Source organism: Lissotriton vulgaris, chromosome 1_1, assembly GCF_964263255.1.
Source record: "Lissotriton vulgaris chromosome 1_1, aLisVul1.2, whole genome shotgun sequence".
NCBI classification, from domain to species: Eukaryota; Metazoa; Chordata; class Amphibia; order Caudata; family Salamandridae; genus Lissotriton; species Lissotriton vulgaris.
Window position 1 is genome coordinate 734282725 of NC_141685.1, and position 24007 is coordinate 734306731.

The following is a 24007-nucleotide window of genomic DNA, read 5'->3' on the forward strand; positions in this document are numbered from 1 at the left end:
CCGCTATATTGATTTACACATTCATTGTCCCTGTATAATGTGTGTATGTGAGATGTTAAGCACTCTGACACCCTACATTGATATGAGGAGTGGTTTAAAAGAAATTCAATTAATGTGAGAGGCGGGCTAAGTAGCGATGAGGGGGCACCATTGGAGGGTGGCAGTGAGGGAATCCATTTAGAAGGATCTCACAAGGGGGGTGGATGGTGCCAACAAAGATTGTTGTACTGAGCACTACCAGTGCCAACATTGGCCTTGTTCGGTAAACATGGCATGTGACAGCAGCAGAGTTGGGCTTTTAGGAAAAACTGTAGGCCTCTGCACTTATTTTTTACTTTTTACTAATTAAGAACCGGAAATGTGGAAATATTAGAGGCAGTACAGGCAAAGCAAGGGTGAGGAGATGTGGCAGTCAGAGGGAATCACACCCCCACCACATGACCTGCCACATAATCTTCTGCTGTCCTACAGTTTCCGGCAAAAAGAAGGAGTCAGGTCCTAATCGGGACTGAGGGGGGCTGGACCATACTATAATAAAGAGAAAATAGAGAGTGCCCACACCTCAAGAGATAAACAACTTATTCAAAGAAGCACGTGTAACTGAATGACACATGTGGAGGTACATTTATTTATACCAGCAACTCATGTTATTTATGAATTTTTCAACAAAATATTTTGAAAAGCAGAAAAAGAGGGGTAAACCCACACAATCAACACAGTGATTATACAAATACATACAGTTATTGACAGTGGTGAACAACGACAATCAATGAAAAACATAAGAACACAGAGCAAAAATATATTAACACATTTGATGATTCACAGTTACATATAAATGCCTATTTTATAACCACCAAAGCGAAGTGAAACAAAAGGGGGGCAGGAGCTTGTACAATGTTCATTGACATGGATACATTTAATGTATTACTATGCTCTTGCGCAGTGCCGACGCGTTTCAGGTTCGAGCAGAACGTAATCGAACCCTCATCAGGGCTTTGTGAATTGTCTGTGTGAAAAGAAAATTGAAAAGGATGTTGAAAGCCAAAGCTCACATGAATCATTTGGTTCATGAGATTGTGAAAAGAGGAGGGGGGGGGGTACCTGTGGTTATCAGGCTCCTGAGAACTGATCACTGGACAGGGGGCAGTACCTCAAAGGTTTTAGTTCTAAAAATGAATGGAGCATATATTGTTAAGGACATTTCGTGTGATTACAATTTCATTTGTGTCACAAATGGTTAAGGAAATCACAAATGAGTGCCTACCTCTATGTGCACCGTCCGGCGCCTCTTAGAGGGAGGAGGTCGAGGTAAAAAAAGTCTTTATGTCCTGTCAATTAAAAGAAGAGGCTACTGTTGTAGTATGAACCTCAAACGGATTGATTAGACATATCAATGAAAAGATGCATAAAAAATGCAGCCCCATACCTTGCGTTGTTGAGTATTGAAAAAGCGGTTTCCCTCTAAGCTGAAATTGACGTGATGATTCTACCTAAAGGAATGCAGACATGCGTCACGATGGCTATACGTCGCCAGCATTTACACAAATAATGGAATACGGGTGGAAAGTGGCCTACCTGGGTTCGCAGCAGAAGTCGTGGCGGCCCAGGGATCGGAAAAACGGGGTGTGTCACTTTGGATCCGTAAACAAGGCGCGCTGCAAAATCAGGACACAAGCGCGAGTAAGTTAAACTGCACGAAGCAGCGGTTATGGCTTGAATGGGAACCTCCGTGAGCTTCTGTCGGGGGCAGATTTCTTACCTGTTCGTGGACAGTCAGTCTCCAAATGCGAGGCTTCACAATGAATGCCCGGCGTTACGTGGGGCCATTTTGGAAATGTTTGATGAAGGGCGAACAGTGTCCCATTGAATTCTGGGATATGTAGTCCCAATTACAAAAAATGCAAGAACGCGCCGAATAAACATGAATTGTACACAGTCAAGTGTGATGAGTATTAATAAGAAACAACAAAGGCAGGGAAGAGCCATTATGTGGGGGCTCATTATGACTAAACAGAGGGGTCCACCTTATAAATAGGAATCAGGGGGCGCAAGGCAGAGGGGGACAAAAAGTAATTCGAAATCAGGCCATTGTCAGAAAAGGCAGCTATATTCTTGATAGCTCAGACATACTATTCAGCCCTGTAAGGGTACTATTGAACTTCAAAATCAGGTATGCTTCCTTCTGGAGTAATACCTTGTCAACGTCTGCAGGGCGCTGTGTTGTACCAATTGTGTAAAGTACTGACCATTTAAACTCAAGTTCAGAATGAGATTTATCAATGAAATGTTCCACCATGGGAGCCGAGAGGACGGGGGCGTGGCTTGAGCGCCGAAGGGAATGGCGGCGTGAGCCCGGAGCTCCGCGCCTCTTCCCCCGCAAGAATCCTGATCCAGGGCCCGTGGAGCCCGTGTGTGCCCCGGCGCCAGATGGTGGCCCGGCGGTGACCGCCTGGGCGTGTTTTGGGCAGCCGGCGACTCCGCGAACCCGAGAACGGCCGCCGATCGCGGCGGCCTCTGGAGCAGCTGAGGGTCTGGCGCCGTGCAAGATGGCGGCCGCTGCGAAACCCTGGAGAGCGGCGGCTCGCTGAAACTCGCACTGCCGGCGTGAAGGGTGAGGTGCGCGACAGCTGAGGGTGCCGTGCACCGCACGGAAAGGATTGTTTTCTCGACGATCGACCGCGGCAAGCAGCGCCACCGGTGGAAAGCGAGGTGGGCGTGGCCTCCTGGTGGCCCCGTACGGCAGAGATCTGGCTGCCCGGCCCGGACTTAGGCATCGGCCGGCCCGGTGAGCGAGGGAGGACCTCCTGGAGCGCAGGGGACCTGAGGGAGACGGTGAGAGCTACAGCGAACTCTGGGGCCCCCCCCCCCTTCCCCAAGGCAGTGACACACGCGTCTCGTGGAGGCGCTGGGTGAACCCGCGGAGGCTGCATCGAGCGGTGAAAGGGCCCCTGGCATACGGCCTGTTACACCGCCTCGGTAACGAAGAGCACGTTACCCCACAGCACCTGGGGGCTGGACACAGCGAAGAAAGCACGAACTGCGACACCCATCCCGGGGCGCAGTGGCCGTCTAACGAAGCCCCGAGGAGCAAAGGGGCGACACACGACGCCGGAGCCAGTGGGCAGTCGGGGTGACCGAGAGCAGCGGGCCGGCCACGATGGGAAAGCCGAGGACTAAGGCGGAGGAGGCGGCAGCATCAAAGGCAGGAGAAGGGGGCCCTGCGGAACAGACGGACCTACAGCGGCTGCAGGACCGAATACTGGACGCCATAACGGCCACCAGGGACGCGCTCCACAATGACATAGCGCAGGTGGCGTCGGGGCTGGGCCTACTCCGAGCTGACCATGATAAACTGAAAGACAGAGTTAAGGAGGCGGAGGTGGCGATCGGGGACATGGCGCCAGCTCACAAGGCGATGGAGAGTAAGCTGACGGAGGCCCTGGACCGCATAAGCACCCTGGAGAGGCGGGCGGAGGACGCCGAAAATAGAAACCGACGCAGCAACATTCGAGTCGTAGGTGTGCCGGAAACGGAGGGGACGGGAGACATGATTGCCTTCCTGGAGGAATGGCTGAAGACGGTGGTGGCGCCAGAAGGACTATCGCCATTCTTCACTCTGGAGCGGGCCCATAGAGTCCCCTCAGGATCACCCAAACCTGGACTCCCACCCAGACCGATCATTGCTAAGCTGCTACATCACAAGGACAGGGATCTGCTCTTGCGTAGGGCCCGTGAGGACGGCCCCTTCCAGATTGCCAACAGCAAAGTCACCCTCTTTCCGGACTTCACCTTTGAGACGCAGAAACAGCGCGCCTCCTTCCTCACGATCAAGAGGGAATTGCGGACCGAGGGCATCCCCTACTCCCTGCTATTCCCAACCAGACTACGAGTGGTGGTGGACGACAGGGCGCTTTTCTTCACGACGTCGGCGGACGCTTGGGACTGGTGGGAGACGTACAAGGCCGGGACCGATGGAGCCAGAATAAGAGAAGAGCGGGAGAAAGAGCGGGAACGATCGCCCAAGCGGCAGCGGAAATCGAAAAGACTCTGGAAAAGGGGCCAGGGGCAGCTGGGCCCAACGGCCTCACAAACGGAGGCGGAGAGGAAGGCGGCGCTGTTGGAGGTGGGGAAGCTCGGCCGAGCAGAGGGCTCCGAGTCCAGAGGGGCCTCAGACTCAGACACTCATGTTTCGGCCTCTGGCTCGGAATCGGACTTGTCGGGACTACATCGCATGGAGGGACCACTGGTGACACCGCAAACGGCTGATGAGGTCCACAATATCTGAACTACTGTCGATGATGATCGGGTAAAGTTGGGGCTGTACGGGTGAGGGGGTAGCTGTCCTCGCACACAATGGGGGCCGGGGTGCACGGCGGGACTCGGGGCAGTTGATCCATGAGGAACTGGGGGGAGGGACGGAGTTGGGCGACACGGCCTCCCTTTGGACAAGGCCGCACTCCGTAGGCCCTTAAGGCACCCACAGCTGCGGCTGTGTAGTTGAGACCTGGGCTACCAGGTGCGGGAGTTTGGATGGGGACTGGTATTTCGATATTGGGGCCTGTTCTGGGGGAGGGGGGGGGTTCCACAGTTGGGGATTGTTGGTTTGTTTGTTTGACACTGCTGACCCTGGGTACGCCATTGACAGGGCTGATGGGGAGTTTTGTTTTTCACACAGGGGGCACCATCACCGCCGGCGGGCTAGACCTGGGAGGAGGGTTTCGACCGGATCACTGGGATAATGGCTAATGCAAATGTTTTGACTTGTATGACCTGGAATGTCCGGGGCCTTCACACTATGCAACGCAGACACAAAGTGCATGCCTTCTTAGTACGGAGAGGAGTACACATCGCGCTGCTGCAGGAGACGCACCTCACACAACGGGAGGGGGAGGCCTTACAAAGGAGATGGCGGGGCCAGGTTTACCACACCAACTACTCAGCTTATGCGCGAGGCGTGCTCATATGGATTAGGGCGGGCACACCTTTCCAACTCTCACGGCAATGGACTGACCAGGAAGGGAGGTATGTGGTGGTGGAGGGGAAACTCGAAGGTAGGGATATAGTGTTGGCTAGCGTCTATGCCCCGAACACGGACCAATTGGCTTTCTTAGCTGCACTGTCGGGTACGCTGGCCCACCCCCTTGCGGGCCCGGTCCTGCTGGGGGGTGACTTTAACTCCATTGCCGACCCCCTGCTGGACAGGTCTCACCCCCCCCTTCGTGACTCCCCGGTACACAGACTCTCTAAGGGAAGGAGGGAATGGCAGGAGAACTGGGGACTCGTAGATATCTGGAGAGGGCAGCACCCGACTGAGCGGGATTACTCGTTTTTCTCAGGGCTCCATGACCTGCACGTCCGACTGGACGCCATACTCTGCTCCCGGGAAGTGCTGCCGTGTGTCACCAGCTCGGAATATTTAACGAGGACAATCTCAGACCATAACCCGCTCTTGGTCCGACTGGCGTGGGTTAGGGGGAAACCCAGGGTTCCGCTCTGGAAACTGAGGCCTGAGACACTGGAGGACCCCCTCTTCGGGGAGGCCCTTGCAGAGGGCGTGACCTCGTATTTCGCGGAGAACGCAGGGACGGCTACCTCAAGAGCGGTGGAGTGGGATGCCTTTAAGGTAGTGGTAAGGGGCATCTGCATCCGAGACTATGTGGGTGTGCGGAGGGTACTGCTGAGGGATTTGACGAAGGTAGACGAGGACCTGAGGGAGACGGAGAGGAGGAGGCCTGGGAGGCCCGAACTCCAGGACGCCCTATGCTCGGCCAAGGAGGCGGTAGCCGTTGAGGTGGAAAGGCTTCGGGCTTTTGACCACAAGCGGTACGTGCTACGCTCCCATGTAGAAGGCGATAAGGTTGGCACCCTCCTGGCATGGCTGTCGAACCCCTCCAGAAGATGCGCTCCCATACTCCAGCTGCGGGATGCGACGGGAGTGGTACAGCAGACCCAACTGGGCATAGTCAACGTGTTCCAGCAATACTATGAGGGCCTGTACAAGAGTGACCCGGGCGGCAGGGCGGAACTGGTGGGTCCCTTCCTGGCTGACTTGCCCCTAGGCCAACTAGAGGAGGAGCAGGCGAAGGACTTGGGGACGGACATTGACGCGGGTGAGATACGGCTAGCGGTGAGGCGGATGGCGAGGAACAAATCGCCGGGGATAGACGGACTCCCCATAGAGTTTTACGCCAAAAACCTGGACATACTGGCCCCCCGTCTCCAGACTGTTTACAAGGAGGCGAAGGCAACGGGTCGCCTACCGCAATCGATGAGGGAGGCGCTGGTGGTCCCACTGCTGAAGCCCGGCAGAGAGAGCACTGACCCCACGTCCTATAGGCCCCTATCTATGCTCACCGCAGATTATAAAATCCTGAGCTCCATTTTGGCGGCGAGACTCCTACCGCACATGACGGGGCTAGTACATGACGACCAAAACGGTTTTATACCGACCCGCAACACCACGGCCAATATCAGGCGGCTCATCCGCATAATGGACGGGCTCACCGAGAGGACAGGGACGGAGCTGGTCATGTCGGTTGATATTGAAAAGGCCTTCGACAGCCTCGAGTGGGACTACCTCTACGCTGTCATGGAGCGCTTCGGCCTGGGAGCTGGCTATATCCACTGGACTAAGGTCCTTTACGCGGAAGCGATTGCGAGAGTGAGGGTAGGTCCGGCGGTATCCCTGCGGTACCCGGTGGAGCGGGGCACTCGACAGGGCTGCTCCCTATCACCGCTCCTTTTTGCGCTGGCCATTGAACCGCTGGCGGCCGCGGCCCGGACGGGGCGGCACTTCCACGGAGTGCAGACCCGTGACGGACATCATTTCATTTCGCTTTATGCTGACGACTTATTGCTTTTCCTCCGCGACGGAGGGGAGGACCTGAGGATGGCGGAAGCTTTACTTGAGAGATTCGGAGAGTTGTCGGGCCTGCGGGTCAATTGGCCCAAGACAGGCTTGTTCCCGCTGCTGGAGGGCACTGCCCAGCCGCAGCACCAGTCGGAGGCGACCTGGAACCCTACCTGCATGAAATACCTGGGGGTTCATATCTACCACAAGCCGGAAGACTTACTCGAGGGCAACCTGGGACGGTGCGTGCGCGGACTGAAGGGCAGTATGTCCTTCTGGTCCACATTACCGCTATCAGTAGCGGGCCGGATTTCCCTGCTAAAGATGGTAGCCCTGCCGAGATTACTGTACTATTTCCGGACGCTCCCAATTTGGATACCTGGTTCCTTTTTTAAACTCCTCAAATCTCAGATCACGTCGTTCATCTGGGGAGCGGGACGGTGCAGAGTAGCGCTGGCCACGCTCTCTCGCCCGAAGGATGAGGGGGGGCTGGCGGTGCCGGACTTCGAGCTCTATTACCTAGCGGCCCAATTGCAGATATTCACGCAGGAGGTTGCGAGGGTTTTCCGGGGCCCTGAGGAGGAAAACCTGAGAGGAACGCCCAGGCACGTCCTAGCGTACATAACCCTCCAGCAGCGGCTGGACAATCGGGATTTGTCGTTGGAACAGCGCACATACCGGCAATGCTGGAATCGGACCCAGAGAAGAGCGGGCTCCCGACGCCCTTATGCGCCTGAGATACCACTGGCCATGCTGACGGCGCTGCCACATGGCGGCGATTGGTCGTGCCTGCAGGAGTGGGAAGAAGCGGGAATTCAGATGGTTGGGGACCTCTTTGAGGGTGGAACACTGCTCCCGTTCCGGGAGCTAGCAGACCGATTCGATATTTCGAGAGGGGGATTCCTACTGCACGCAGCGGTGACCCGGGCGATGCATGCCCATTGGGGCACGGGACTTGGGGAGCCCGAGACGGCGGCGGCTTGCCAATACGCCATGATGGCGGCGGGCACGATTAAGGCAGTTACGTGCCTGTATAACCGAATGGTTAGGGAGGATATCCCTCCTCTCGCATCCCTAAAGGCCAAATGGGAGGCGGATCTGCACAAGGACATTCCAGACACGACCTGGGCGCAACTTGTCCGCAGGGCCCGTAACAGCACAAGGAACGCCAGGTTCCAGCTGATACACTACTATGTGTTACACAGGGCATATATGACGCCAGGTAGAATACGGCGGTACTTTGGAGACGACACAGCAGCCTGCCCCCGGTGCCCGGAAGAAGGAGCTGAGTTAGTACACATGCTATGGGCGTGCCCGCTCCTGCAGGACTTTTGGCAAGAGGTGGGGGAAGTACTGAATGAGGTGACGGAACGATCGCTAGAGTATGGACCGGCCGAATGCCTGTTGCACTGGTTCCCCCACACTCCCAAAAATAAGCTCACGAGTAAGTTCATCGACATGGGGTTGATGGTAGCGAAGAGAGAGATCACCAGGAATTGGAAGGCGCGGCTGGGGCCTACTCCACGGAGGTGGCGGCAGGAGTTTCTGAAATGGGCCTCGGCCGACAGCACACATAGATACCAGGTAGCGCGCAGGACCCCTAGCCAGACAGCAGCTGACACCGCGACGGCATGGGAAGTAATGGTGCAGGCGCTCAGGGACAGCGAGGCTGAAGCACAGGAGGAAACTCCCGGAGGGGAGGGCATAGAGGGAGAGAGTTGAGGCCCCAGGAACAGCAGGAACACGGGGAATATGAGGCTAGTTTCCCGGAGGTAGTCTTAATGAAGCCTTAGGCGGGGGATGGTGTGCGGGTTGGGGTGAGAGGGGGGGGGGGGTGTTTAGGGGCTAGCGCGGGGAAGGGGGGAGTTGGGGTTCAGCGCGCAGTTTGGTAGGGTACTAAAAGTAGGCATACACTTCCTCCGGACATTAACCACTTCTCTTTACGGAACGTCAGGCATGGCAGTGCAGATACTCTACCGCCGCCCGACCCCCGGGTTGTGGGCCGGAAGGCTGTGTAATGATTAACGAAATGTACTGTATATCTGCTGACATTTAGACTGCTACTGTTATCCGTTTATTGGCCTGTACAGGTATGTCTACAATAAAAATTATTTAAAAAAAAAAATGGGAGCCGAGAGGACTTTCTTTCTTATCCTGGACCTGTGCTGACTGATACGGAAGTTCACTTGCTGGTTCGTTTTACCAATGTAAATCTTGGGACAGGGACACTGGATGACATATACGACATTCTTGGTTTTACAGTTGGTGAAACCCGAATGCTTCCATTTAATCCCCTGGTGTTCAAATTCGTTGCCCTCAATTGTACTGGTGCATGCCACACAATTGCCGCACCTATGGTGTCCATCAATTGGTTTCAAATTCCAACAAGACAAAATGTCATGCTTGGATTTTGGCAGTGACACATCAGCTCTGACAATTTGTTGTCCAATGCTTTTATTTTTCTTATAGGCAAAAATTGGCCGGGGAAAGGGGCATTCTAAGCCGTCAAGGAGATGCCAGTTTTTTAAAATTGTTTGTCTCATTTTGTGTGTGTCTGGACCGAATGTGGTCACACATACCAACCGGTCAAGTTCTTTCTTTTCTTTTATTTCCAGCAAGCACTCCCTCGGAGTGAAACGCGCTCTTTTATAAGAATTCTTGAGTAACTTCTTGGGGTATCCTCTGTGTATCATTTCCCCACAGAAGATTTCCGCATGGTGGTCAAAATCACTAACCTCTGTGCAGTTCCTGCGAATCCGCAGTAATTGCCCATACGGGAGATTGGTCTTTAGGTTTCTCGGATGGTGACTGCTATGATGCAGAATGGTGTTTTTATCAGTAGCCTTCCTATGGAGGGAGGCCTTCAATAGTCCATCTGCGCATGTAACTTCTATGTCCAGGAAAGTCATTCTGGTTTTACTGGCTTCCATGGAGAATTTTATGTCGCTGTGTCTCGTGTTGATCCATTCGTGGAAGCCACTGAGTTCAGCCTGACTCCCCTGCCACAGGAGCCAGACGTCGTCAATATAGCGCCACCAAAAGATGATGTTATCACTGAATGGATTGTTATTATCGACAAGGCTTCCTTGGACCCAAGGAATTTGATTTCCTCACAAAAAAGTTTCCACGCATCCCAATCTTATATCTTCTTCCGAAGATTCATAAGAGTTTGGCTGACCCACCGGGGAGACCCATAGTATCTGGCGTCGACTCCTGCTTAGAACCTATCTCTAAGTATGTCGATTTTTTCTTGAAGCCTTTCATTAAAAACGTTAAGTCATATCTGAGAGATACTACTGATTTCTTGAGCAAGGTAGAAGGTACCCCCTTTGATTCCTGCACACAAATAATGGTCACAATGGACGTGACGTCCTTATATACACAGATCCCTCAGGAAGAGGCTCTTGAAGTCATCGAGCTGTATCTTGAGATGCGAGAGCCTCCCCACCGGGTGCCCACACAGTTTATTTTGAAATTGGCAGAAATTGCCCTCAAGAAGAACTACTTTGTATTTGACGATCAGTTCTTTATGCAAGTGAAGGGCACTGCCATGGGGTGTCCTTATGCCCCAGAAATGGCAGTGCTCTACATGGCGCAATATGAGATGAAGTTTGTCGATAATAACAATCCATTCAGTGATAACATCATCCATTGGTGGCGCTATATTGACGACGTCTGGCTCCTGTGGCAGGGGAGTCAGGCTGAACTCAGTGGCTTCCACGAATGGATCACCACGAGACACAGCGACATAAAATTCTCCATGGAAGCCAGTAAAACCAGAATGACTTTCCTGGACATAGAAGTTACATGCGCAGATGGACTATTGAAGGCCTCCCTCCATAGGAAGGCTACTGATAAAAACACCATTCTGCATCATAGCAGTCACCATCCGAGAAACCTAAAGACCAATCTCCTGTATGGGCAATTACTGCGGATTCGCAGGAACTGCACAGAGGTTAGTGATTTTGACCACCATGCGGAAATCTTCTGTGGGGAAATGATACACAGAGGATACCCCAAGAAGTTACTCAAGATTCTTATAAAAGAGCGCGTTTCACTCCGAGGGAGTGCTTGCTGGAAATAAAAGAAAAGAAAGAACTTGACCGGTTGGTATGTGTGACCACATTCGGTCCAGACACACACAAAATGAGACAAACAATTTTAAAAAACTGGCATCTCCTTGACGGCTTAGAATGCCCCTTTCCCCGGCCAATTTTTGCCTATAAGAAAAATAAAAGCATTGGACAACAAATTGTCAGAGCTGATGTGTCACTGCCAAAATCCAAGCATGACATTTTGTCTTGTTGGAATTTGAAACCAATTGATGGACACCATAGGTGCGGCAATTGTGTGGCATGCACCAGTACAATTGAGGGCAACGAATTTGAACACCAGGGGATTAAATGGAAGCATTCGGGTTTCACCAACTGTAAAACCAAGAATGTCGTATATGTCATCCAGTGTCCCTGTCCCAAGATTTACATTGGTAAAACGAACCAGCAAGTGAACTTCCGTATCAGTCAGCACAGGTCCAGGATAAGAAAGAAAGTCCTCTCGGCTCCCATGGTGGAACATTTCATTGATAAATCTCATTCTGAACTTGAGTTTAAATGGTCAGTACTTTACACAATTGGTACAACACAGCGCCCTGCAGACGTTGACAAGGTATTACTCCAGAAGGAAGCATACCTGATTTTGAAGTTCAATAGTACCCTTACAGGGCTGAATAGTATGTCTGAGCTATCAAGAATATAGCTGCCTTTTCTGACAATGGCCTGATTTCGAATTACTTTTTGTCCCCCTCTGCCTTGCGCCCCCTGATTCCAATTTATAAGGTGGACCCCTCTGTTTAGTCATAATGAGCCCCCACATAATGGCTCTTCCCTGCCTTTGTTGTTTCTTATTAATACTCATCACACTTGACTGTGTACAATTCATTTTTATTCGGCGCGTTCTTGCATTTTTTGTAATTAGGACTACATATCCCAGAATTCAATGCGACACTGTTCGCCCTTCATCAAACATTTCCAAAATGGCCCCACGTAACGCCGGGCATTCATTGTGAAGCCTCGCATTTGGAGACTGACTGTCCACGGACAGGTAAGAAATCTGCCCCCGACGGAAGCTCACGGAGGTTCCCATTCAAGCCATAACCGCTGCTTCGTGCAGTTTAACTTACTCGCGCTTGTGTCCTGATTTTGCAGCGCGCCTTGTTTACGGATCCAAAGTGACACACTCCGTTTTTCCGATACCTGGGCCGCCACGACTTCTGCTGCGAACCCAGGTAGGCCACTTTCCACCCGTATTCCATTATTTGTGTAAATGCTGGCGACGTATAGCCATCGTGACGCATGTCTGCATTCCTTTAGGTAGAATCATCACGTCAATTTCAGCTTAGAGGGAAACCGCTTTTTCAATACTCAACAACGCAAGGTATGGGGCTGCATTTTTTATGCATCTTTTCATTGATATGTCTAATCAATCCGTTTGAGGTTCATACTACAACACTAGCCTCTTCTTTTAATTGACAGGACATAAAGACTTTTTTTACCTCGACCTCCTCCCTCTAAGAGGCGCCGGACGGTGCACATAGAGGTAGGCACTCATTTGTGATTTCCTTAACCATTTGTGACACAAATGAAATTGTAATCACACGAAATGTCCTTAACAATATATGCTCCATTCATTTTTAGAACTAAAACCTTTGAGGTACCGCCCCCTGTCCAGTGATCAGTTCTCAGGAGCCTGATAACCACAGGTACCCCCCCCCTCCTCTTTTCACAATCTCATGAACCAAATGATTCATGTGAGCTTTGGCTTTCAACATCCTTTTCAATTTTCTTTTCACACAGACAATTCACAAAGCCCTGATGAGGGTTCGATTACGTTCTGCTCGAACCTGAAACGCGTCGGCACTGCGCAAGAGCATAGTAATACATTAAATGTATCCATGTCAATGAACATTGTACAAGCTCTTGCCCCCCTTTTGTTTCACTTCGCTTTGGTGGTTATAAAATAGGCATTTATATGTAACTGTGAATCATCAAATGTGTTAATATATTTTTGCTCTGTGTTCTTATGTTTTTCATTGATTGTCGTTGTTCACCACTGTCAATAACTGTATGTATTTGTATAATCACTGTGTTGATTGTGTGGGTTTACCCCTCTTTTTCTGCTTTTCAAAATATTTTGTTGAAAAATTCATAAATAACATGAGTTGCTGGTATAAATAAATGTACCTCCACATGTGTCATTCAGTTACACGTGCTTCTTTGAATAAGTTGTTTATCTCTTGAGGTGTGGGCACTCTCTATTTTCTCTTTATTATAGTATGGTCCAGCCCCCCTCAGTCCCGATTAGGACCTGACTCCTTCTTTTTGCCAGTATTGAGCGGGTTGCCACCCGCGAGAGTATTTGGGACATTCAAATAATTCCCGTGATTGGGTAAAGGGCCTTGTTGTCCTTGAAATAGTATGGCAGAAAAAGACACCCTGTCTTTAGCGAAAGCCACATAGCATCACTCATAGCCACGTCACCGCTTGCTTCGATCACATTAAGCTCTACTGCGAAGCAACAAAACGAATCCGAGAGATTGGTAAGATTGTGCAAAAAGCACGTTAGAACTGAGCTCCATGGCCACTTCCTCCTTCGACATTTAAAAGGAGGCACTATACCTTGGGGGCTTCAGGTAAAAAATATACCCGTCATTTTTACTGAAGACGAAGAATACAAGAAAGGATTTAGTTTCATAAACACTAAATGCAGCAGGGACCTTATGGTCCATACCATAGAGACCGCACAACGTCTAAGCCTCAAGGAGGTTGAGGAGATTGAGGAATTAACTAAGGCCATTGCCGAAAATCCAGCTATTACAGACGCTAAAGCGTTACTTGAGAAAATTGAAAAAGACATACAAGTCTTTAGAGACATCACCATTAACAATAAAACCACCAAATACGAACGTGACACAAAGACGTTCAAAATTGAACAGGTTTATCCCTTTTTAAAGGAGGATTACTATTCCCTTGTTGACTCACGTCGGGCGCTGTACGACTACCAGGGCAGATCACGTAATAGATTTACAACTTTCTCAGAAACCTCTTCATCAGGGTCTTCAGATCTAGACAATAGAGGCAACAATTCTAGGAAACAAGTTGCTTTTTTAGACAGGGGACAGCCACAAAAAACCAGGTTCAAACCAGCATGGGAAATGCGAACCAGAAACAGGGTCTACAAGTCATAGAAAAGCCAGACGTAATCGTGAACCTATCCAATAGAGTTCTCACACAACACGAGGAGTCCGTACTAAACTTGGGATTAAAGTTTGTCCCCAGCCAAAGGACGGATTTCACGAAATTGAAGATTGAGACTCTTGAATTCTGTAGGAAGTTGAGACTTCGAGCCTTCTTCTTTCACCAACCCACACCAGTTGACAAAGAAACGACTGGCCTAAGGAATAAATCGAGTTTTGTTCCACACCAGAACATCCCCAAACAGGTACTGGCTTTCGAACAGGTTCCACTAGCGTCCATTAACCAAATGGAGAGATCTAAAAAATATGTACCACAGAATATCAATCCGCACCAACGAAAAGCGATTCAGAGCCTTAAAGAAGATTCTTCTTTAATCATCAAGCAGGCCGATAAGGGGGGAGCAGTCGTCCTGTGGCCGAGAGACCAATACATCGGCGAGGGCATGAAACATGTCAACAACACTACATGGTATCGCAAATTACAAGAAGACCCTACGAAATATATACAAAGTCTCATTTCACAGACACTTAGTGAGGGCCAGGAACAAGGCTTCCTTGGACCCAAGGAATTTGATTTCCTCACAAAAAAGTTTCCACGCATCCCAATCTTATATCTTCTTCCGAAGATTCATAAGAGTTTGGCTGACCCACCGGGGAGACCCATAGTATCTGGCGTCGACTCCTGCTTAGAACCTATCTCTAAGTATGTCAATTTTTTCTTGAAGCCTTTCATTAAAAACGTTAAGTCATATCTGAGAGATACTACTGATTTCTTGAGCAAGGTAGAAGGTACCCCCTTTGATTCCTGCACACAAATAATGGTCACAATGGACGTGACGTCCTTATATACACAGATCCCTCAGGAAGAGGCTCTTGAAGTCATCGAGCTGTATCTTGAGATGCGAGAGCGTCCCCACTGGGTGCCCACACACTTTATTTTGAAATTGGCAGAAATTGCCCTCAAGAAGAACTACTTTGTATTTGACGATCAGTTCTTTATGCAAGTGAAGGGCACTGCCATGGGGTGTCCTTATGCCCCAGAAATGGCAGTGCTCTACATGGCGCAATATGAGATGAAGTTTGTCGATAATAACAATCCATTCAGTGATAACATCATCCATTGGTGGCGCTATATTGACGACGTCTGGCTCCTGTGGCAGGGGAGTCAGGCTGAACTCAGTGGCTTCCACGAATGGATCAACACGAGACACAGCGACATAAAATTCTCCATGGAAGCCAGTAAAACCAGAATGACTTTCCTGGACATAGAAGTTACATGCGCAGATGGACTATTGAAGGCCTCCCTCCATAGGAAGGCTACTGATAAAAACACCATTCTGCATCATAGCAGTCACCATCCGAGAAACCTAAAGACCAATCTCCCGTATGGGCAATTACTGCGGATTCGCAGGAACTGCACAGAGGTTAGTGATTTTGACCACCATGCGGAAATCTTCTGTGGGGAAATGATACACAGAGGATACCCCAAGAAGTTACTCAAGAATTCTTATAAAAGAGCGCGTTTCACTCCGAGGGAGTGCTTGCTGGAAATAAAAGAAAAGAAAGAACTTGACCGGTTGGTATGTGTGACCACATTCGGTCCAGACACACACAAAATGAGACAAACAATTTTAAAAAACTGGCATCTCCTTGACGGCTTAGAATGCCCCTTTCCCCGGCCAATTTTTGCCTATAAGAAAAATAAAAGCATTGGACAACAAATTGTCAGAGCTGATGTGTCACTGCCAAAATCCAAGCATGACATTTTGTCTTGTTGGAATTTGAAACCAATTGATGGACACCATAGGTGCGGCAATTGTGTGGCATGCACCAGTACAATTGAGGGCAACGAATTTGAACACCAGGGGATTAAATGGAAGCATTCGGGTTTCACCAACTGTAAAACCAAGAATGTCGTATATGTCATCCAGTGTCCCTGTCCCAAGATTTACATTGGTAAAACGAACCAGCAAGTGAACTTCCTTATCAGTCAGCACAGGTCCAGGATAAGAAAGAAAGTCCTCTCGGCTCCCATGGTGGAACATTTCATTGATAAATCTCATTCTGAACTTGAGTTTAAATGGTCAGTACTTTACACAATTGGTACAACACAGCGCCCTGCAGACGTTGACAAGGTATTACTCCAGAAGGAAGCATACCTGATTTTGAAGTTCAATAGTACCCTTACAGGGCTGAATAGTATGTCTGAGCTATCAAGAATATAGCTGCCTTTTCTGACAATGGCCTGATTTCGAATTACTTTTTGTCCCCCTCTGCCTTGCGCCCCCTGATTCCTATTTATAAGGTGGACCCCTCTGTTTAGTCATAATGAGCCCCCACATAATGGCTCTTCCCTGCCTTTGTTGTTTCTTATTAATACTCATCACACTTGACTGTGTACAATTCATTTTTATTCGGCGCGTTCTTGCATTTTTTGTAATTAGGACTACATATCCCAGAATTCAATGGGACACTGTTCGCCCTTCATCAAACATTTCCAAAATGGCCCCACGTAACGCCGGGCATTCATTGTGAAGCCTCGCATTTGGAGACTGACTGTCCACGGACAGGTAAGAAATCTGCCCCCGACGGAAGCTCACGGAGGTTCCCATTCAAGCCATAACCGCTGCTTCGTGCAGTTTAACTTACTCGCGCTTGTGTCCTGATTTTGCAGCGCGCCTTGTTTACGGATCCAAAGTGACACACTCCGTTTTTCCGATCCCTGGGCCGCCACGACTTCTGCTGCGAACCCAGGTAGGCCACTTTCCACCCGTATTCCATTATTTGTGTAAATGCTGGCGACGTATAGCCATCGTGACGCATGTCTGCATTCCTTTAGGTAGAATCATCACGTCAATTTCAGCTTAGAGGGAAACCGCTTTTTCAATACTCAACAACGCAAGGTATGGGGCTGCATTTTTTATGCATCTTTTCATTGATATGTCTAATCAATCCGTTTGAGGTTCATACTACAACACTAGCCTCTTCTTTTAATTGACAGGACATAAAGACTTTTTTTACCTCGACCTCCTCCCTCTAAGAGGCGCCGGACGGTGCACATAGAGGTAGGCACTCATTTGTGATTTCCTTAACCATTTGTGACACAAATGAAATTGTAATCACACGAAATGTCCTTAACAATATATGCTCCATTCATTTTTAGAACTAAAACCTTTGAGGTACCGCCCCCTGTCCAGTGATCAGTTCTCAGGAGCCTGATAACCACAGGTACCCCCCCCCTCCTCTTTTCACAATCTCATGAACCAAATGATTCATGTGAGCTTTGGCTTTCAACATCCTTTTCAATTTTCTTTTCACACAGACAATTCACAAAGCCCTGATGAGGGTTCGATTACGTTCTGCTCGAACCTGAAACGCGTCGGCACTGCGCAAGAGCATAGTAATACATTAAATGTATCCATGTCAATGAACATTGTACAAGCTCTTGCCCCCCTTTTGTTTCACTTCGCTTTGGTGGTTATAAAATAGGCATTTATATGTAACTGTGAATCATCAAATGTGTTAATATATTTTTGCTCTGTGTTCTTATGTTTTTCATTGATTGTCGTTGTTCACCACTGTCAATAACTGTATGTATTTGTATAATCACTGTGTTGATTGTGTGGGTTTACCCCTCTTTTTCTGCTTTTCAAAATATTTTGTTGAAAAATTCATAAATAACATGAGTTGCTGGTATAAATAAATGTACCTCCACATGTGTCATTCAGTTACACGTGCTTCTTTGAATAAGTTGTTTATCTCTTGAGGTGTGGGCACTCTCTATTTTCTCTTTATTATAGTATGGTCCAGCCCCCCTCAGTCCCGATTAGGACCGGACTCCTTCTTTTTGCCAGTATTGAGCGGGTTGCCACCAGCGAGAGTATTAGGGACATTCAAATAATTCCCGTGATTGGGTATAGGGCCTTGTTGTCCTTGAAATAGTATGGCAGAAAAAGACACCCTGTCTTTTAGCGAAAGCCACATAGCATCACTCATAGCCACGTCACCGCTTGCTTCGATCACATTAAGCTCTACTGCGAAGCAACAAAACGAATCCGAGAGATTGGTAAGATTGTGCAAAAAGCACTTTAGAACTGAGCTCCATGGCCACTTCCTCCTTCGACATTTAAAAGGAGGCACTATACCTTGGGGGCTTCAGGTAAAAAATATACCCGTCATTTTTACTGAAGACGAAGAATACAAGAAAGGATTTAGTTTCATAAACACTAAATGCAGCAGGGACCTTATGGTCCATACCATAGAGACCGCACAACGTCTAAGCCTCAAGGAGGTTGAGGAGATTGAGGAATTAACTAAGGCCATTGCCGAAAATCCAGCTATTACAGACGCTAAAGCGTTACTTGAGAAAATTGAAAAAGACATACAAGTCTTTAGAGACATCACCATTAACAATAAAACCACCAAATACGAACGTGACACAAAGACGTTCAAAATTGAACAGGTTTATCCCTTTTTAAAGGAGGATTACTATTCCCTTGTTGACTCACGTCGGGCGCTGTACGACTACCAGGGCAGATCACGTAATAGATTTACAACTTTCTCAGAAACCTCTTCATCAGGGTCTTCAGATCAAGACAATAGAGGCAACAATTCTAGGAAACAAGTTGCTTTTTTAGACAGGGGCCAGCCACAAAAAACCAGGTTCAAACCAGCATGGGAAATGCGAACCAGAAACAGGGTCTACAAGTCATAGAAAAGCCAGACGTAATCGTGAACCTATCCAATAGAGTTCTCACACAACACGAGGAGTCCGTACTAAACTTGGGATTAAAGTTTGTCCCCAGCCAAAGGACGGATTTCACGAAATTGAAGATTGAGACTCTTGAATTCTGTAGGAAGTTGAGACTTCGAGCCTTCTTCTTTCACCAACCCACACCAGTTGACAAAGAAACGACTGGCCTAAGGAATAAATCGAGTTTTGTTCCACACCAGAACATCCCCAAACAGGTACTGGCTTTCGAACAGGTTCCACTAGCGTCCATTAACCAAATGGAGAGATCTAAAAAATATGTACCACAGAATATCAATCCGCACCAACGAAAAGCGATTCAGAGCCTTAAAGAAGATTCTTCTTTAATCATCAAGCAGGCCGATAAGGGGGGAGCAGTCGTCCTGTGGCCGAGAGACCAATACATCGGCGAGGGCATGAAACATGTCAACAACACTACATGGTATCGCAAATTACAAGAAGACCCTACGAAATATATACAAAGTCTCATTTCACAGACACTTTGTGAGGGCCAGGAACAAGGCTTCCTTGGACCCAAGGAATTTGATTTCCTCACAAAAAAGTTTCCACGCATCCCAATCTTATATCTTCTTCCGAAGATTCATAAGAGTTTGGCTGACCCACCGGGGAGACCCATAGTATCTGGCGTCGACTCCTGCTTAGAACCTATCTCTAAGTATGTCGATTTTTTCTTGAAGCCTTTCATTAAAAACGTTAAGTCATATCTGAGAGATACTACTGATTTCTTGAGCAAGGTAGAAGGTACCCCCTTTGATTCCTGCACACAAATAATGGTCACAATGGACGTGACGTCCTTATATACACAGATCCCTCAGGAAGAGGCTCTTGAAGTCATCGAGCTGTATCTTGAGATGCGAGAGCCTCCCCACCGGGTGCCCACACACTTTATTTTGAAATTGGCAGAAATTGCCCTCAAGAAGAACTACTTTGTATTTGACGATCAGTTCTTTATGCAAGTGAAGGGCACTGCCATGGGGTGTCCTTATGCCCCAGAAATGGCAGTGCTCTACATGGCGCAATATGAGATGAAGTTTGTCGATAATAACAATCCATTCAGTGATAACATCATCCATTGGTGGCGCTATATTGACGACGTCTGGCTCCTGTGGCAGGGGAGTCAGGCTGAACTCAGTGGCTTCCACGAATGGATCAACACGAGACACAGCGACATAAAATTCTCCATGGAAGCCAGTAAAACCAGAATGACTTTCCTGGACATAGAAGTTACATGCGCAGATGGACTATTGAAGGCCTCCCTCCATAGGAAGGCTACTGATAAAAACACCATTCTGCATCATAGCAGTCACCATCCGAGAAACCTAAAGACCAATCTCCTGTATGGGCAATTACTGCGGATTCGCAGGAACTGCACAGAGGTTAGTGATTTTGACCACCATGCGGAAATCTTCTGTGGGGAAATGATACACAGAGGATACCCCAAGAAGTTACTCAAGATTCTTATAAAAGAGCGCGTTTCACTCCGAGGGAGTGCTTGCTGGAAATAAAAGAAAAGAAAGAACTTGACCGGTTGGTATGTGTGACCACATTCGGTCCAGACACACACAAAATGAGACAAACAATTTTAAAAAACTGGCATCTCCTTGACGGCTTAGAATGCCCCTTTCCCCGGCCAATTTTTGCCTATAAGAAAAATAAAAGCATTGGACAACAAATTGTCAGAGCTGATGTGTCACTGCCAAAATCCAAGCATGACATTTTGTCTTGTTGGAATTTGAAACCAATTGATGGACACCATAGGTGCGGCAATTGTGTGGCATGCACCAGTACAATTGAGGGCAACGAATTTGAACACCAGGGGATTAAATGGAAGCATTCGGGTTTCACCAACTGTAAAACCAAGAATGTCGTATATGTCATCCAGTGTCCCTGTCCCAAGATTTACATTGGTAAAACGAACCAGCAAGTGAACTTCCTTATCAGTCAGCACAGGTCCAGGATAAGAAAGAAAGTCCTCTCGGCTCCCATGGTGGAACATTTCATTGATAAATCTCATTCTGAACTTGAGTTTAAATGGTCAGTACTTTACACAATTGGTACAACACAGCGCCCTGCAGACGTTGACAAGGTATTACTCCAGAAGGAAGCATACCTGATTTTGAAGTTCAATAGTACCCTTACAGGGCTGAATAGTATGTCTGAGCTATCAAGAATATAGCTGCCTTTTCTGACAATGGCCTGATTTCGAATTACTTTTTGTCCCCCTCTGCCTTGCGCCCCCTGATTCCTATTTATAAGGTGGACCCCTCTGTTTAGTCATAATGAGCCCCCACATAATGGCTCTTCCCTGCCTTTGTTGTTTCTTATTAATACTCATCACACTTGACTGTGTACAATTCATTTTTATTCGGCGCGTTCTTGCATTTTTTGTAATTAGGACTACATATCCCAGAATTCAATGGGACACTGTTCGCCCTTCATCAAACATTTCCAAAATGGCCCCACGTAACGCCGGGCATTCATTGTGAAGCCTCGCATTTGGAGACTGACTGTCCACGGACAGGTAAGAAATCTGCCCCCGACGGAAGCTCACGGAGGTTCCCATTCAAGCCATAACTGCTGCTTCGTGCAGTTTAACTTACTCGCGCTTGTGTCCTGATTTTGCAGCGCGCCTTGTTTACGGATCCAAAGTGACACACTCCGTTTTTCCGATCCCTGGGCCGCCACGACTTCTGCTGCGAACCCAGGTAGGCCACTTTCCACCCGTATTCCATTATTTGTGTAAATGCTGGCGACGTATAGCCATCGTGACGCATGTCTGCATTCCTTTAGGTAGAATCATCACGTCAATTTCAGCTTAGAGGGAAACCGCTTTTTCAATACTCAACAACGCAAGGTATGGGGCTGCATTTTTTATGCATCTTTTCATTGATATGTCTAATCAATCCGTTTGAGGTTCATACTACAACACTAGCCTCTTCTTTTAATTGACAGGACATAAAGACTTTTTTTACCTCGACCTCCTCCCTCTAAGAGGCGCCGGACGGTGCACATAGAGGTAGGCACTCATTTGTGATATCCTTAACCATTTGTGACACAAATGAAATTGTAATCACACGAAATGTCCTTAACAATATATGCTCCATTCATTTTTAGAACTAAAACCTTTGAGGTACCGCCCCCTGTCCAGTGATCAGTTCTCAGGAGCCTGATAACCACAGGTACCCCCCCCCCCCCCTCCTCTTTTCACAATCTCATGAACCAAATGATTCATGTGAGCTTTGGCTTTCAACATCCTTTTCAATTTTCTTTTCACACAGACAATTCACAAAGCCCTGATGAGGGTTCGATTACGTTCTGCTCGAACCTGAAACGCGTCGGCACTGCGCAAGAGCATAGTAATACATTAAATGTATCCATGTCAATGAACATTGTACAAGCTCTTGCCCCCCTTTTGTTTCACTTCGCTTTGGTGGTTATAAAATAGGCATTTATATGTAACTGTGAATCATCAAATGTGTTAATATATTTTTGCTCTGTGTTCTTATGTTTTTCATTGATTGTCGTTGTTCACCACTGTCAATAACTGTATGTATTTGTATAATCACTGTGTTGATTGTGTGGGTTTACCCCTCTTTTTCTGCTTTTCAAAATATTTTGTTGAAAAATTCATAAATAACATGAGTTGCTGGTATAAATAAATGTACCTCCACATGTGTCATTCAGTTACACGTGCTTCTTTGAATAAGTTGTTTATCTCTTGAGGTGTGGGCACTCTCTATTTTCTCTTTGTCCTACAGTTTCCAGCTTAACTATAAGCCTAATGGTACCACTAAAAGTTTGTTGCTTATATTTGTGTGTAAATGTAAGTTTATCTTGCCGTGTGTGTGCGAGTGTGCATATCTCTGTATACATCATTTGTATAAATACAGCAATAATTTAAGCAACTTCAAACACTATCATTTTGCTTTCTTTACAGAAGATTCTTCAGACTACAAAATCCTAGATCTGACCCGGGCAAACTGCACTGTCTACCGTCCTTGGTTCTCCCCCTACAGCTATTTTGTGTGCCTGGAGACAGACAGCCTTTTGGAACCCTGCTGTGTAATTGAAACACCTGTGGACGAAGCGCGGGAGACTGCTGTCGACGTGCCCGGACATTGTGGCGGGAATAGCAATTGCTCCGCCGCATCTTCACCGTGTAGCACCTGCCTCCATGGCTCAAAACGAAAATCTACATCGACACTGAGCCCTAAAGACACCATTACCTCCCAAGACATTATCATGGCCGCCAAGTGGCTCCCGCCGCAGCAGAACGGCCAGAAATGCATGGCTTGCTGCAGGATGTTCCCCACCCTCCACTCGCTGCAAAACCACATAAAGAATGGGATGCATGATGGCTTCAGCTGCAAAGCCTTCTACAGAAAACTTAAAACATTCTGGCAGCGGGACAACAAGCAACGCGCCATGGAGGTGTCATCGTCCGAGAAGGACCATTGAAGAACCAAGCAAATCCTATCCCAGTACTAAAAATAGCTCAGTATGATTATATTTATACATCTTTGCTTTCACTGGTAGTTCTTACTGCCTAAAATCTGCTACTCTGAGGTCACAAGGTAATAATATGTGACAATAAAATCACATTATATATATATATTTTGCTTTTGCTGCTTCCTCTTGTTAAATGATGGTGCCGGTTCCAGAATGCTCTGGCGTAAACAAAGCTGATACTTTCCATGTAGCCACCTATACTTCAGTGTTAAGTACCCCTCTCTTTTGTTGAAACTGCCAAATATATATATGGGATGGCATTGAGGTTCCTCAAATTGGAATTTTTCGCAGAGGACTCTGGGAAGGAATACCAGGAACCAGAAGAAGAATATCTGATTATCCAAGACTATTGATCCATAATATCGCCATCTTTCACTTTGTTTTACAGTTTTGTGAAATTGGTATTTTGGATTGAAGAAGAACCATTATTAAGACACTGGTTTAAAAACTGATGACATCATTGTATTAAGCGCTTCAAAAGCAATGATGTCAGTAGTCTGCTGCAACTGAATCTGAATTGGCCCTCGGGTACTAGAAGCCCTTTTCTTTAAAAGGAAATCAGATCAGACAGTAATACTGCTTCTGCTGCAAGGGAACACAGAACAGACACTTCAGTACATGAAAT

General features: G+C 47.8%; 2 protein-coding genes across 3 annotated transcripts in view; one reads left to right on the top strand and one right to left on the bottom strand.

Annotated features, from left to right (window-relative positions):
• LOC147747732 (spermatogenesis-associated protein 46-like) overlaps positions 1-23331 on the top strand; it is a 90366-nt gene extending 67035 nt beyond the window's left edge. Inside the window, exon 4 of the mRNA XM_086936354.1 lies at positions 22811-23331. Within this exon, the coding sequence (XP_086792480.1) occupies positions 22811-23331 (521 nt within the window). The remainder of the gene's footprint in view (positions 1-22810) is intronic.
• The window catches only part of NOS1AP (nitric oxide synthase 1 adaptor protein), a 1090707-nt gene that overhangs the window by 106858 nt on the left and 959842 nt on the right, over positions 1-24007 (bottom strand). The gene's annotated exons all lie outside the window — the stretch shown is intronic.